Genomic DNA, 13099 nt, shown 5'->3' with positions numbered 1-13099 from the left:
AACCCGAGGACAACAGTGTTGTTACAGCTTAGCTGCTGGCTCAGGGCAGCCAAGGGGTCTGAGTCCTGCACCCAGAGCCTGGCACCCGGGAATTAAAACTTCCACCATGGGGGACACTTCCCTGGTGGTCCAGTGGCTAGGACTCTGTGCTCCCAAAGCTTTGATCCCTGGTCAAGGAACTAGATTCCACATGCCACAATTAAGACCCGGCCAAGCCAGATAAAAAAACAACAAACAAACAAAAAACCCGCATTGTGCAGGAGTAACTTCTGAAAGACAGTAGCCCCGTGTACCTGCAGAAGAGCTGTGGGCAGCCCCCAACAGGCGGAGAGGGACCCTCCTAGTGGTCCAGTGGCCTGTAGAGCTCCACCTGCTCAGGGAGTGACGTCCCCATTGCCCCCTACCCAGGTTCACTCAATGGAAGCACAGCAGAGTCGTGGAGGCAGGTCCCACCCCTCCCCAGCCCTGCTGACCGGGTCCTCACCGTCTGGAGTGCCCACAGACGGGACCAGAAGGAAGGGGGCTGCTTCCTGCCTCCTGCCCAGGAGTCAAGAGGAAGGGATCCTGAGGGGGCTCAGGTTCTGGGGTTCCTGCCAAACACACCTGCAGGAGCCCCCATCAGACCTGGGCCCAGGGTGGAACACAATCTGCCCCACAATGGCCAGCAGACTCAGGGTGCCACCAAAACCTGCCCCCTGACAGCAGGGGGGCCACTCTCCTGGAACCTCCCACCTCCCCAGCTGCCACCTACATCAGCTGGGCTGGGCTCCCCCAAATAGCCATGGCATGGAATAAAGGAATAACCCCAGGACTTCAGTGGTTAGGACTCAGCACTATCACTGCCAAGGGTGCCGTTTCAATCCCTGGTTGAGGAAGTAAGATCCTGCAAAGCATACCAAGTGGCCAAACAAAAAACCCACCCACAATAACCCAGAGGTGCCCTAGGGCCCCACTTCCAGTCTAAGAATCCAACACCCTGTCAGCGGGCACATGGACCTGCCAGAGGGCACAGGGAGGGGCCAGGCGGGCCGCTGGCTGGGCAGAGTGCCAGGTGGGGCAGCAGCCACCAGGCCAGGAGAGGTGGCAGCTGGGGCCATGCACACTGTCCCCAGGCACTCCCAGGAAAAGGGCAGATGAGTAATTACAGGGTGATGGGGGCAGGATGGGCAGAGGGGCATGGGGGTTGGAGATCAGAGACAAGAAAGGAAACAGAGAGAGCCATGAGGGGGAGACAGAAACTAGAGACGTGGAGACTGACGAACACAGTCAGTTTCCAGGCCCAGGCCCAGCTCCCCCAGTGCCAGGCATGGTGGCCTAGCAGGAGGGGGACAGTTCACATTGGTTCCAGCCTTCAGTGAGGACGCAGGGCCGGTTGGAGTCCAGGGGAAGAACTTATGGAGCTCGTCCTAAAAGAGGAGGGATAAAGAACAGAAGGAGAGGCTTTCCCGGTGTGGTACAATGGTTAAGAATCCGCCTTGCAATGCAAAGGACACTGGTTTAATCCATAGTTGGGGAAGATCCCATATGCTGGTGGGGCAACTAAGCCCGTATGCCACTACTACTGAAGCCCGTGCGCCCAGAGCCTGTGCTCTGAAACAAGAAAAGCTGCCGCAATGCGAAGCCCGCATGCAACAACAAAGACCCAGCACAGCTAAAATAAATAAAATTTAAAAAACAAGAACAGAAGGAGGACATGGCCCACCCTATCCAGAGTTGGTAGCCCTGGGCCTTGGGGAGCCCCTTCCCAGGTGGGGACCTCACAAGTCCAAAAGATCTACATTGGAAGCAAGGAGGTGAGGTTGGGGGCATGGCCTAACAGGGCAAAGGCTAGGGTGGCCATGGGGACCCTCAGAGGCCCCTCCTGGGGGAGAAAGAGAAAGTGGCACAGCACCAGGGCCATGGCGACTGCAGCCCGGACAGAGATGCCAGACACCCACTCTGGAGGAGGCTCCATGGCAGACACGAGCAGGATTCACCCCACCCGACACACCACACAGCGCCCACCTGGACCTCTGTGTGGCTGTGGACGCCTGTGTCTGCCCCATGGCTGCACATGGGCCTTTCCACCCGTCTGGACGTGTGCTGTCACCCCACATGTGGACCTCCCAATGGACAGCCCCTGCCGGGCAGGTCCCGCCACCCCACTGTGGCTCCCAGGCACACATGGACACACCCATCCAGCCAGACACAGACACACACAGACACACCCTCGCCTGGCGGCTGGCTCACAGATACTGGGCCCAGACGCCCCGCCCTCGGCCGCCACACCCACCAGGCCCACATGGGCCTGGTGCCCCCACTGCCACGCAGCCACGTGGGCGGCACTTCTGTGCGCGTTGTTCTCAGGCACACCCCCGGTGCTCCACACATTCACATTCACACACACACACATATACATGCACGTACGCACGTGGGTGTGCAGCCTGGCCTTTCTGCCTACAGCGCGATGCCATGGACCACTCGGTCAGGGTCTGGAGGAGGCTCCATGGCACACCGGCTCCCTATGCATCTGCCTGGCACTGCTGAGCCCCAAGAGTCAGGGACCCAAACCCCTCACTGGACTTTGTGTTTATTTCTTGCAGTGGCAACAGGCCGGAGGGAACAGGGGTTCGTTTTTCCACGATTCTGGAGCCCAGATGTTGGGAATCGAGGTGTGGACAGGGCCATGCTCCCAGAGGCTCCAGGGGAGGGTCCTCCCTGTCTTTTCCAGTTTCTGGGGGGCCCTGGGCTTGTGGCCACATTATCCATCTCCACCTCTACCCTCACATGGCTATTTTCTGCCTCTGTGTGTCCCTTGCCTTTCTATAAGGACCCCAGCTGCCCTCCTCTGCTGTGGCCTCATCTTAACTGCGTCTACAGAGACCGGATTTCCAAACAAGGTCCCGTCACTCTGGGGACACCATTCAGCCGCCGATAGATTTCTCCCTGGAACATGGGGTTTTATCTGTCCCTGGTTTGTCGTCTGGAAGGCAGGTGTCCCCAAGGCCACAAGCCTGCTGGGAGCAGGCAGTGCTGACTCTATGCCCTCCCTGCCCCTGCCCCCGCCCCCACCCCTTGGCCCCATGAGACACCCGCCAGCCCTGCCCGAGGGGCAAGGCTGAGTCCTGCACTGGGGCCTCCACAGGCAGATTGGCTAGCGTTTAACCCCGTGACCCCCAATTGTCCTCTGGCCGAGCGCAGCCGGGCGAGCAGAGGAGGGCGGTCCGGCCCCGCCCCCGCGCGTGCCCACCCATGGCCTGCACCCCCAGCTGCCCCAAACCCTGCCTGGAGCAGGATCCAGCAGTGGGCAGCATCAGCAGACGGGGTCTTCCACAGGGCCGGGGATGCCCCTAAGTCACCATGGGGGGTGAAGGCTCAGAGTCAGAAGGATGGGTGGGTTGAAGAGACTCTGTGTCAGATGGGGAAACCAAGGCACAGAGCAAGGGAGCCATGCCTGCCATCCCCCAACTGCACCTCTACATCAGAGAGGATACACCCCCGGCCACGATCACACAGCACGTGAGGGGAGGAGGATGGGATACAGCAATGGGAGCCCCTGCAGCCCAGAGGCCTTCGTCACACCTCGCAGCTCCTGGGGCTGCGTCAGCAAGGCAGCACGGGACGCTGACCTGTGTCCGGGCCACTGATCCGAGCCACTGACTGGGGCAGCTTGACTTTCTGGCTAACGGTTAATGGGCCCCACCATACCCTCAAGATTGTTGAGACAAGGGGCCACGGGGGGCGGTGGGGGGCATGCATGTGTGTTCTTACAGACCCCCAGGCACACAGCCACGTGCAGAGAGGGTCACCATGGGAGAGGGTTACCCCAACATGCATGGCACTGGGGCTGATGACTCGGATACACAAGCTTGGCCACCCTCAAGTGTGTCCAGACCCCAAGACACACTGGCGGGACATCCACGTGACTTGGGTCCATGTCACGTGGGGGCACACGCAGATGTACACAAACACTCCAGGTGCAGGGACCCACCAGCAGGCATCTAAGATGACAGATACACAGACAAGACGCCATAGGTGGGTCCACGTGGCCCCAGATCATTCAAATGAACACACGGGAGAGCCACACTGGCACACGCATGGTCACGGACACCAGGGGGTCTCACAAGGCCCCCAGAGACCCAGCTCCACAAACAGACTCTGACACACATGGGGCCCCTTGAGAGGGGACTCCACGTAGCCAGCCCTTCCTCACGTGCACACGTGCCCACGTCAGCAGCTGGACTCCACGTGCTCCCCATGCCCGCTGGCCACCACGCCCTCCACAGCCGCGTGTGTTATTAGAAAGCGTGGGGAGGGGCCGGGAGCTTGGCAGCAGCGACCAGGGTGGGGAGCAGTGGTGGGCGTGGAGCCAGGCCACAGTGGCGGTGACCCCACAGCGGTGACCGGGCAGCCAGGCGGCGGCGCCGGGGCCAGATAAGGCTCTTCCGGCTGAGTCAGTGTGGTTCCCAAGGCTGGCACGGGCGGGGGCACGGTGCCAGGACTGTCAGGCACGCACCCTCCCTGTGCCCGCCATGGCCCAGCTGGCCCTGCGCCAGCAGCCGCAGTGGCTTTGATGAGGCGGGTGCTGCTCCAGGACGGCAGGGCTGGACTCCTGGGGGGCTTCGCTGCACTGGTCCCACCCCCAGCACAGGGCCCAGGGCCCCGGCTCCCCAGGAAGACGCTTGGTGCCGGAGCTGGCCCACAGGACCCACGGACCTGGCCCCTGGCCTGTTCTGCCCCCGGCATGCTGGCTAGACGTCACTGGGCCCAGAACCCAGTGCCTGACCTCCAGCCTGTGCCCAGAACACACTTCTCACCCAAAACTTCTCACCCTCTCCCCTGGCCCCACAGGCCTAGCTGTGGTGCCCGGCCATGGATCCCAGCAGGGTTCTCCCAGTGTCCCTCTCCCTCCCCTAGCACTGCTAAATCCTGCAAAGGCCCCCTCTGAGCCCACCTTGGCTTGCCCTATTGTTCTGCCCACCTCTACCTCTCCCACTTCATGATCCAGCCACATGGTTCCAAGATACAGACCCTAACCATTCTCTGGCCATCTGGCTGACTCTTACACATCCTACAAAACCCCAGTTCCAAAGCTCATTCCTCTGGGCAGCCTTCCCTCTAGCCCAGCCGAGACTGCACGGCTGGAGTCCCCGTGTCCATCTCTGGCCTTCCAGGTGAAGAAAGTATCTGCCACATCCTCCTGCAGCCCCAGCAATTTCTGCTCCCCACCTCCACCCTACAAAACCCCAAGAGATGTTTACTGCAGTGTTGTTTACAACTGGGAAATAGGAAAAAAGACCAATGTGTTGGTATCGGCCCCACAAGGGAAACTGAAGCAGCTAAAAGAACCAGGCTACTCAAAACACTGATAAAATAAACAAAGAGTGAAAATGATGGGAAAAAACGAGAAGCGCGGTATGTCCAGCTCAGTGAATGGCAGACCCCAGCAACCCCCAAAGACCACACTTCAATATGCTGCCCGTCACACTTCTGTGTAAGTGGACAGAGAAAGGCCTGGAAAGACGGTGTGGCTGACCCCAGGAAGGCTGGGGAGGAGGCTGGCAGGCTCAGACCTCGCTGGAATCCTTCCTTTTTTTCCTACCAGAATGATATCAAATGTCACTTCTGAAATCCAAAAAAAGACTTTAAAAATATATGTGTGTACACTTTCCATAATTTAAAAAAAACATCAAGTGAACTGAAAAACAGAAAAAATAATGTGACCACAGCCCCTTGCTGAGGGAGCATCTGGGGCCCAGGGCTGCACCCTAAGTTGTCTGAACCCATTTCTGGGGCCACAGAAGCTTGTGTGGAGAAGGACACCCATGGGAATTCAAGGGGCCCCAGGAGGCCCGGGGCAGGGTGGGGAAGGGGGGACAGGTAGGGTCCACAGCAAGGACATGGCAGCCTCTCAGGGTGGGGGACCTGAGGCTGATGGTGGCTTTTCTGTCTGGGGGCCTCTGTGTCCAGACCTTGGGTTCTGACACCCTGCTGGGGGGCCCTGACCAACCACCTCCATTTCAGACGAGGAGACGGACGCTCAGAGCCACACAGTTTCCCTCCAAACCCTCACCAGTGGGGCTTGCCCCCTGCCCCTTCCCATCCGTCCACTCCTCTGGTACACCCTGTGGTCAAGTCCCAGTCTGATACATCCCCCGTGTGACCGTGGGCAAGTGGCTTCATTGGTCTATGCCTCAGTTTCCCTACCTGCACAATGGTGCAAACACAGTGTCCCCCACCAGCACCAAATGAGTATACACAAGACACTCGCAAGACATTCAACCTGCCACCTGTGCATAGTTAGGTGACAAACACCACCTGGAACCATCATTTTTATACCTCTGGGCTTATTTACTAGTGATGGTGAGCAGACATGACCTTGGGAAGCAGGGGGGAAAAGATCCCAACATTTAATGCAAACTGAAACCACAGGGAGATAGCACACCACCCCGGGAGGGACAGCTGGAATCAGAATCATAACCACAAGTGTCGGCGAGGATGCGGAGAAACTGGAACCCTCAGCTTGGATGCGAAATGGAGCAGCCATTGTGAACAAGAGCAGCTCCTCAGAAGACTAAACACAGAGTTTTCATGACGCGGCACCTCCTCTCCCAGGTACATGCCCCTGAGAACCAAAAGCACACATTCACGCACAAACTCGTGCACACACATTCACAGCAGCCAAAGGTAGAAACAACCCCAGTGTCCATCAATGGATGAGTGGGTAAGTAAAATGCAGTGAGTGAGTGAGTGTGTGTGTGTGTGTGTGTGTGTGTGTGTGTGTGTGTGTGTACAGACACACACACAAGCACGGCATGTGCATAATAGAACATTACTCAGCCAAGAAAAGGAGAGAAGCCCTGACACTCACTACCATGTGGACAGATCCTGAGAACAGGATGCTCAGTGAGAGAAGCAAACACAGGAGGACACACAGGGCATGATTCCACTGATGGCAAACATCCAGAACAGGCAGATCTAGAGACTGGTTGTCAGGAGCTGGGGAAAGGAGTGGGGTAATAGCGAAAAGGCACATGTTAAAAGCTTTATTTTTGAAGTGACAAAATGTTCTAAAATTGATGGTGGTGATGGCTGCATACCCCGTGAATGCATGAAAAGCCACTGAAATGCACTTTCCATAGCTGAATCCCATGCTACATAAATTTCATATCAATAAAACCACGAGCAAAAATCCCAGCGTTTATCTATAGAGTCACTGAAACTAAGGATTCAAGTCCTTAAATGGCTGAAGACCCTCGATTGAGTCTGTTTGCTTGAAAACCCCACGATAGTACTTTCTTGAGAGCCCTGCACAGCCCTGCTGGTGACAGGAAGCCACCGGGATGTCACTAGGATGCGATATCTGATGGCAGGAGGCAAGCTGCTGACTGCGCCCTGTGACACACTGCGATCCTGGCCAGCCCTGGCCTTCATCAGCGTGTGTCCCTGGGGCCGCCCAGTAGCGAGGCTCTCGGCTTCCAAGGAAAGATTCCATGGCCGAGAGCCTGCTGCTCCCGGCCCCTCCCCAGCCTGGCTGCCCCCCAAACCCTGCGGCTGACGGCGGGATTTCACGGCTGTCGAGGGTTTTCGGGCGGAAGTCAGGCCCAGGCCCTGCCAAGACCAGAGAGGAAGAGGCAGAGATGGTGCCAAGCAGGCGGCCAGCCGGCCCGGCTGCCACGTGCCAGGAAGGGGGTGGGGCAGGCGCCAGAGTCAACACAGCCCCGACATCTGCCTGGCCGGCTAGGCCCGGGCCACTGTTGACACTAGCCGCACAGGTGTCTGGCCAGCTGGGTAGGAGGGCAGTGTGGGCAGCTGGAACTGCCACAGCTAGGCAGGAATAAGACCCTGGCATCTGCCCACCACGCCCCAGCCCCCTCCATCTGGGAATTCAATCCCAGGCCCTTCAGGGCCAAGCCCAGTGGCAGCATCTGGCCTCCACACACAAGCCATGCTACATCCTACCCCAGGGCCTTTGCACGGGTGCCCCACGATACAAGTGCCCAGCTCCTCCACCAACCAGGCTTGGCCCATAAGCTACATCCCCCAGCGGCTGCCAGGCTGGGTCTTATAATCCCTTCCCACCCATCTGTTTACAGACCTTTTTGGCCCCTGGCAGGGGAGCTGAGCATCCCATAGACACTACACAAGCATGAGACTGACTTGTGACCTGTGTTCCCTGTGCTTCTTGGGCCTCAGTTTCCCCATCTGTGCCCTGACCCTGGGGGTCCTCAAAACATCAACCCTGTTTCCCAGACCAGCAGGACAACGGCCCCTTGAGTTACCTTGCTCCTGATGGGCCGAAAGGGCTTTGCAGTCAGGACACCTGACCCCTGGCCTCTGCCGGACCTGGCCACTCAAAACCAGGTTGGGCGGGGCTGGGGGGTACTTGTCCACCCTCAACCCCATACGGGCTGTGGGCTTGTCCCTTCCTCCTGCTCGGCAGTGAACCTGTGAGATGGAGAGTGTCTGGCTGGCTCTGGCCTCCGGCCTGGGGCTCCCTGAGGGCTGAACTCAGATGGCAAACATTGATGTAAATCACCCATGGGACTCCTGTTTCGTTACTCTCACCCCAACAGACGTCAGGAGCTCGGTTCTGGGAAACCCACCACTCCCCCTGCCCCCTTCATGCGTTGCCTCTGTTTTCTCATCTGCACAAGTAGACAGACAGCAGCCCAGACATAAATGAGGCCCCTGGAAGGGGAGGCAGACTGAAGCAGGTTGCAGGCTGGGGTCTACATGCCAGGGTGGGGACTTCAGGCTGAAGGGGGCAGCTGGGGTCATGCGTGAGGAGTGGCCAGCCACACCCTGGGAAGGTGATGTCTGCTGAGTGTTATTCCACCCCCTGCACCGCATGCCAGGACCCAGCCGGAAGCCAGGGCAGCCCCACCCAGCCCAAGATGCTCGGGCAGGGGATTAATCCTCCTGCCTTCCTCAGTCTGGCCTCCTGCCTCAGGCCACTGCCCTGGCCACACCCACTCCAGGGGCACCTTCCCCTCCTGCCTTTACACCTGCCCCTGCATCATCCCACCACGGCCTTGGCTCATCCCCCTCATGCTGCATGTCCGCTTCTACACCTGAGTTTTCTGAGGGTTACCAGGGTCCCAGTGTCCTTTCCCCAGGCGGCAGCTGTGGGGCCTCCTGCTCCCTCAAAGAGGGTCCCACTGCCCATTCTGGAAGCCAGCATGGGTCGGGGGGTGCCCCAAGGCCACACACAGCCACCTCCTGGCTCCCATGTGCCTGGTGCGTCCCCAGCCCTGTGGAGCCCAGATGAAGGCTGGGCACTGGGCCTGGGAGGCCAAGTCCCCATGTCCACTCTCGGAGGTCGGGGCAGGGCCCAGCTGGCCTCAGGCTGGAATGCAAGCCCAGCCGGCTATCCCGGCCGCCATCTGGTTTCCATCTGCCCGGCCTGGCGAGGCCTGACTTCAAAGGCTCCCCCGCCTGGCCACTTCCTCTGCCCTGGCCGCCCGCGGGGACGGCACCAGGACGCCTGCTTCCTCCCCACCCCTCCTGAGCCCAGGGAGCTGCTCAACTAGCTGTCCACACCAATGTGGCCACCCCCTGCTCAGCCCCCTCCACGGCCACAGCCTCAATACATCAGATGCAACGCCACTGACAATGCCTCTGGCCGCGCCTGCTGGCTGCACCCATGACTCCCAGAACCCCATATAGGACGGTGGCCTTTCCCCAAGCCAGGTCTGCTTACGTCTCTCTGCTCGGCCTTCTGGTACAGAGTCTGCCGAACTTCCCCTCCTGACTCCTGTCCCCATGTATCCCCACGTCCCTGCATTTACCGGCCGGCCCATCCCACCCACAGACAACAATCCCACACTGGGGCTTCCATGGGATGCCCCAGGCCCAAAAGGGGAGTTCGTGGCCCTCGAGGGCAGGTCAGAAGGACTCTGGCAGCGACCACCTGCGGCCCCATTTACGACGCAAGGCCCACCTGCTTGAACTGCTCTTCATATGTCCAGTCCCCGTGGTCTGGTGGCTGCAGCTGAGGTGCAGCATGGGCAGCCCCTCCGGGGACAGCTGGGCCAGTCCCCGGGCGCTCCTGGCCACCCAGCGCCCGGGATCCACTGTCACCACGGAAGGCCTGGAGCGGCTGAGCCTTGCGGGGGAACAGCGCTGCGGGGCCCAGGCTGGTGGCGCCCGGGGGCCCAAGCCCCTCCTCGTCCTCGTAGTCCTCATCCTCCTCGTCCTCTTCGTCGTCTCCCAGGTCTTCCTCCAGCTCCTCCTCCTCTTCCTCCTCCTCCTCCCATTTTGGCTTCCTGGGGCGGACAAGGGGCACGGGTCAGGGGAGAAGGCACCAGCTCAACTCAAGCCCTGGGGCAAGGGTCCCACTTTATCCAGCCTTGGTTTCCCTGTCTGGACGTGGGTGAGCTGTCAAGAGCACCCATGAGCAGAACTACTCAGGGTGTGGCCCTTACTGTCCTGTTCCCAGTTAGCCCAGAGCAACTAGAGGTGTCCCTGTGGCAATGAACCCCCCCACCTACCTGCTAATCCCACCTCTCGCCGTCCTCGGCACAGGCTTCCTCACTAGGCCCTGAGTACACTGACCCTGTTCCTGCCTTGGGGCCTTTGCTGAGGCTGTTCCCTCTGCCAGGCATGCTGTTCTCTGCTCCCCTCACCAGCTCCTAAGGGCTGTCAGCTGCACAGGCAGACCTTCACTCACAATGCCCCAAAAGTTGATTCCAGCCCCAGCCACCCCTCCCCTCAACATCCCCGCTTTATTTTCTTGGCATGATCACAGCCCATAATCATACTCATGTGGGACTTATTAAACTTCTTCCCAGGAGGATCCCACCAGTGCCCAGCTTGGGAGCCGCATCAGACGCTGGTGAGACACACACAAGGGCCAATGGATGCCTGCTCTGTGCAGGCTTCTCCTGGGCCATGGACTCTAAGTCTGTCCCCATCACTAAATCTCCTACAGCCTCGTTAGGCGATGGGGGCCACTGATCTCGTGTGAGTAGCTCTATTTAAATTAAGGTGAAATAAAGCTACAGATGCAGAGTGCAGCTGTACTGGCCACGTGTGTGTGAACCCTCTGGGACAGGAGGCCCCCATCTTGAGCAGTGTAGATGGAGAACTGTCCACCAGTGAGTTCTAAAGCATGGTACATCCTGGGAGGTCAGCAGGACAGGAGTTTTGCCCTTTCTCTATGGTAGTGCCCCAGGGCTGAGAGTGGCCGGTGCAGGGCATGTGGTTGGCACAAGGAGCCCACAGACCCCGACTCACAGGTCATCGTCGGAGCCTGCATCCTCAAAGCGGCCATCGCCCATGGGGAGGCTGGCTGCCTCCCTGCCTCGGCCAGGTGGGGTGGGTGAGCCTGGTGCCCCCTCCAGGGCCGCATCTTCATCCTCCGAGCCAGGGGGCCCATCCTCCGAGCTGGGACTGGGTGCGTGGCCAAGGCCGGCGGCAGCAGCTCGCATGGCGGCCAGGGCGGCCATCTGCGCCCGCTGCATCCGGGCGCTCTCAGGCTCCCTGTCCTCCTCCGGAGTGGCCCTGGTACGGGCTGGAGGTTCAGAGGGCGGCGGTGGCTGCCGGGCCTCCAGTTCTTGGCGTGCCCGCTGCTGCCGCTGCAGGAGCGTCTCCATCACAGCCTGCAGCTTCATGGCCCTACGGGCCGGGCCGCCCCGGGCACCAGGAGGGGGCGGTGGGGGCGGCCCCTGTGGGGAGGGGGCCCGGCCGCACTGCAGTGTGGGGGCTGCGGGGGAGCCGGGGCAGTGCAGGGTGGCAGGGGGCAGGGGCAGGCGCCGCTGGGCTCAGGCTGAGGGCTGGCGGGGCATGCCAGTGGCAGGCGGGCAACACCTCCTTTCTCACACTGGGCACCAGGGGGTGGCGGCGGCTGGCGGGTAGCTCATTCACGTGTGTACAGAAACCTGGGGGTGACAAGAGACTGTCAGACCGCACTGGGCTCCTCCCCACTAAGGTTGGACCTCAAAGGCCTCTGGGAAAATCCCTTGTATCCATGCCCATCAGGGTGCAAACCTGGGGGCCTCCCTGGAGGTAGAGGAGCATGCTCACCCCATTTTCCCCCCTCTGTCCACCCTCTAGCATGCTGAGAAGCTAGGTCACTCTGTACTGGACTCCCGAGGGCCTCGAGGCGGCCCCCACCCGTCTGGGCCACAGAGAATCAACACCCCCCAGAAAGAGCTGGATTATGGCTTCATAAACAGAGCAAGGGGACCGAGTATTCCCGGTCTCTGATTGGTCAAAGCCGCTACTAGGTGCCAGAGTCCAGGGGGTTCTGGGTTCCAGTTCTGAGTTCTAAGTACTGCTCACAGACATGCTGGTGCAGCCTGACCCAGGGGGCTCTGGGCACCCTCCTTTCTCATAGAAACCGTGCCTGACCCAGATTGAGCACCTGCTGTATACAGGCTTAGGCCTCCCTACTCAAGCTCCCACCTCATCTCTAAACCTGTTACTCCAGGCCTCAGTCTCCCCATCTGCAAAACAGGGTCCATCTCCCTGTGCCAAAGCAGGAACGATGCAAGTTTGTGATGATGCAGGCGCAACCCCAGAAGGTACTCGCTAGACTTATGGAAGGAGGCTGGACGAACCATGTTTCACAGATGGAGAAAATAGGCTTAAGTTGTCCTGCTGGAGAGCACACAGCAGGTTCCAGGCAAGACTGGGGATCGAATCCAGAACGCAGGTCTAGGGGAACCCTGGGCCTCCCAATAGCCCCCACATGCTCTCTGGCAGCTTCCCTGCCCTTTGGGTCCCCAAGTGGGGCCCAGGGCCCAGAACACAGCCCACTCTGCCCCGTCCCCCTCCCCAAGCCTGGGTTCCCTTTGGATCACTGCCAATCTGCTCTGCCAGGGCCTTGGGTGGACTCCAGGCATAGATGACCCAGAGCCACCACCAAAGATAGGAGGATATAGCCCCCTATCTGCATCCCAGCACCCCCCAGCCCAGGCCACACCCCCACCCACCCAGGCCTCCAATAAAATAGACCAGGCAGAACTCAACAGGCCTGGCAGAGATACCCCAGATGGTACATCACTGAGATGCTGGTGGGAGAGGGGGTGGACAGGAGGGTCCAGGAGCTACTCCAGCTGGCCAGTGACCCCCACAGGCTTCTGAGCATCTCCTCAGGCAGAAGGGGCCAGTGGGC

At 59.9% G+C, this 13099-nt stretch overlaps 1 protein-coding gene across 1 annotated transcript in view; it reads right to left on the bottom strand.

The window, feature by feature from the left end:
• Nucleotides 1–11667, bottom strand: part of ARID3A (AT-rich interaction domain 3A) — a 28263-nt gene extending 16596 nt beyond the window's left edge. The window contains exons 1-2 of the mRNA XM_068981241.1: nt 11218–11667; nt 9923–10247 (exon numbers count right to left, since the gene is read on the bottom strand). Coding sequence (XP_068837342.1) covers nt 9923–10247; nt 11218–11594 — 702 coding nt within the window. The 5' untranslated portion in view covers nt 11595–11667. The remainder of the gene's footprint in view (nt 1–9922; nt 10248–11217) is intronic.
• Nucleotides 11668–13099: the final 1432 nt, after the last annotated feature.

The sequence above is a fragment of the Capricornis sumatraensis genome, chromosome 9 (assembly GCF_032405125.1).
Source record: "Capricornis sumatraensis isolate serow.1 chromosome 9, serow.2, whole genome shotgun sequence".
Classification (NCBI taxonomy): domain Eukaryota; kingdom Metazoa; phylum Chordata; class Mammalia; order Artiodactyla; family Bovidae; genus Capricornis; species Capricornis sumatraensis.
Note: the sequence above shows the minus strand (reverse complement) of the source record. Positions and strands in the feature narration are given on the sequence as shown.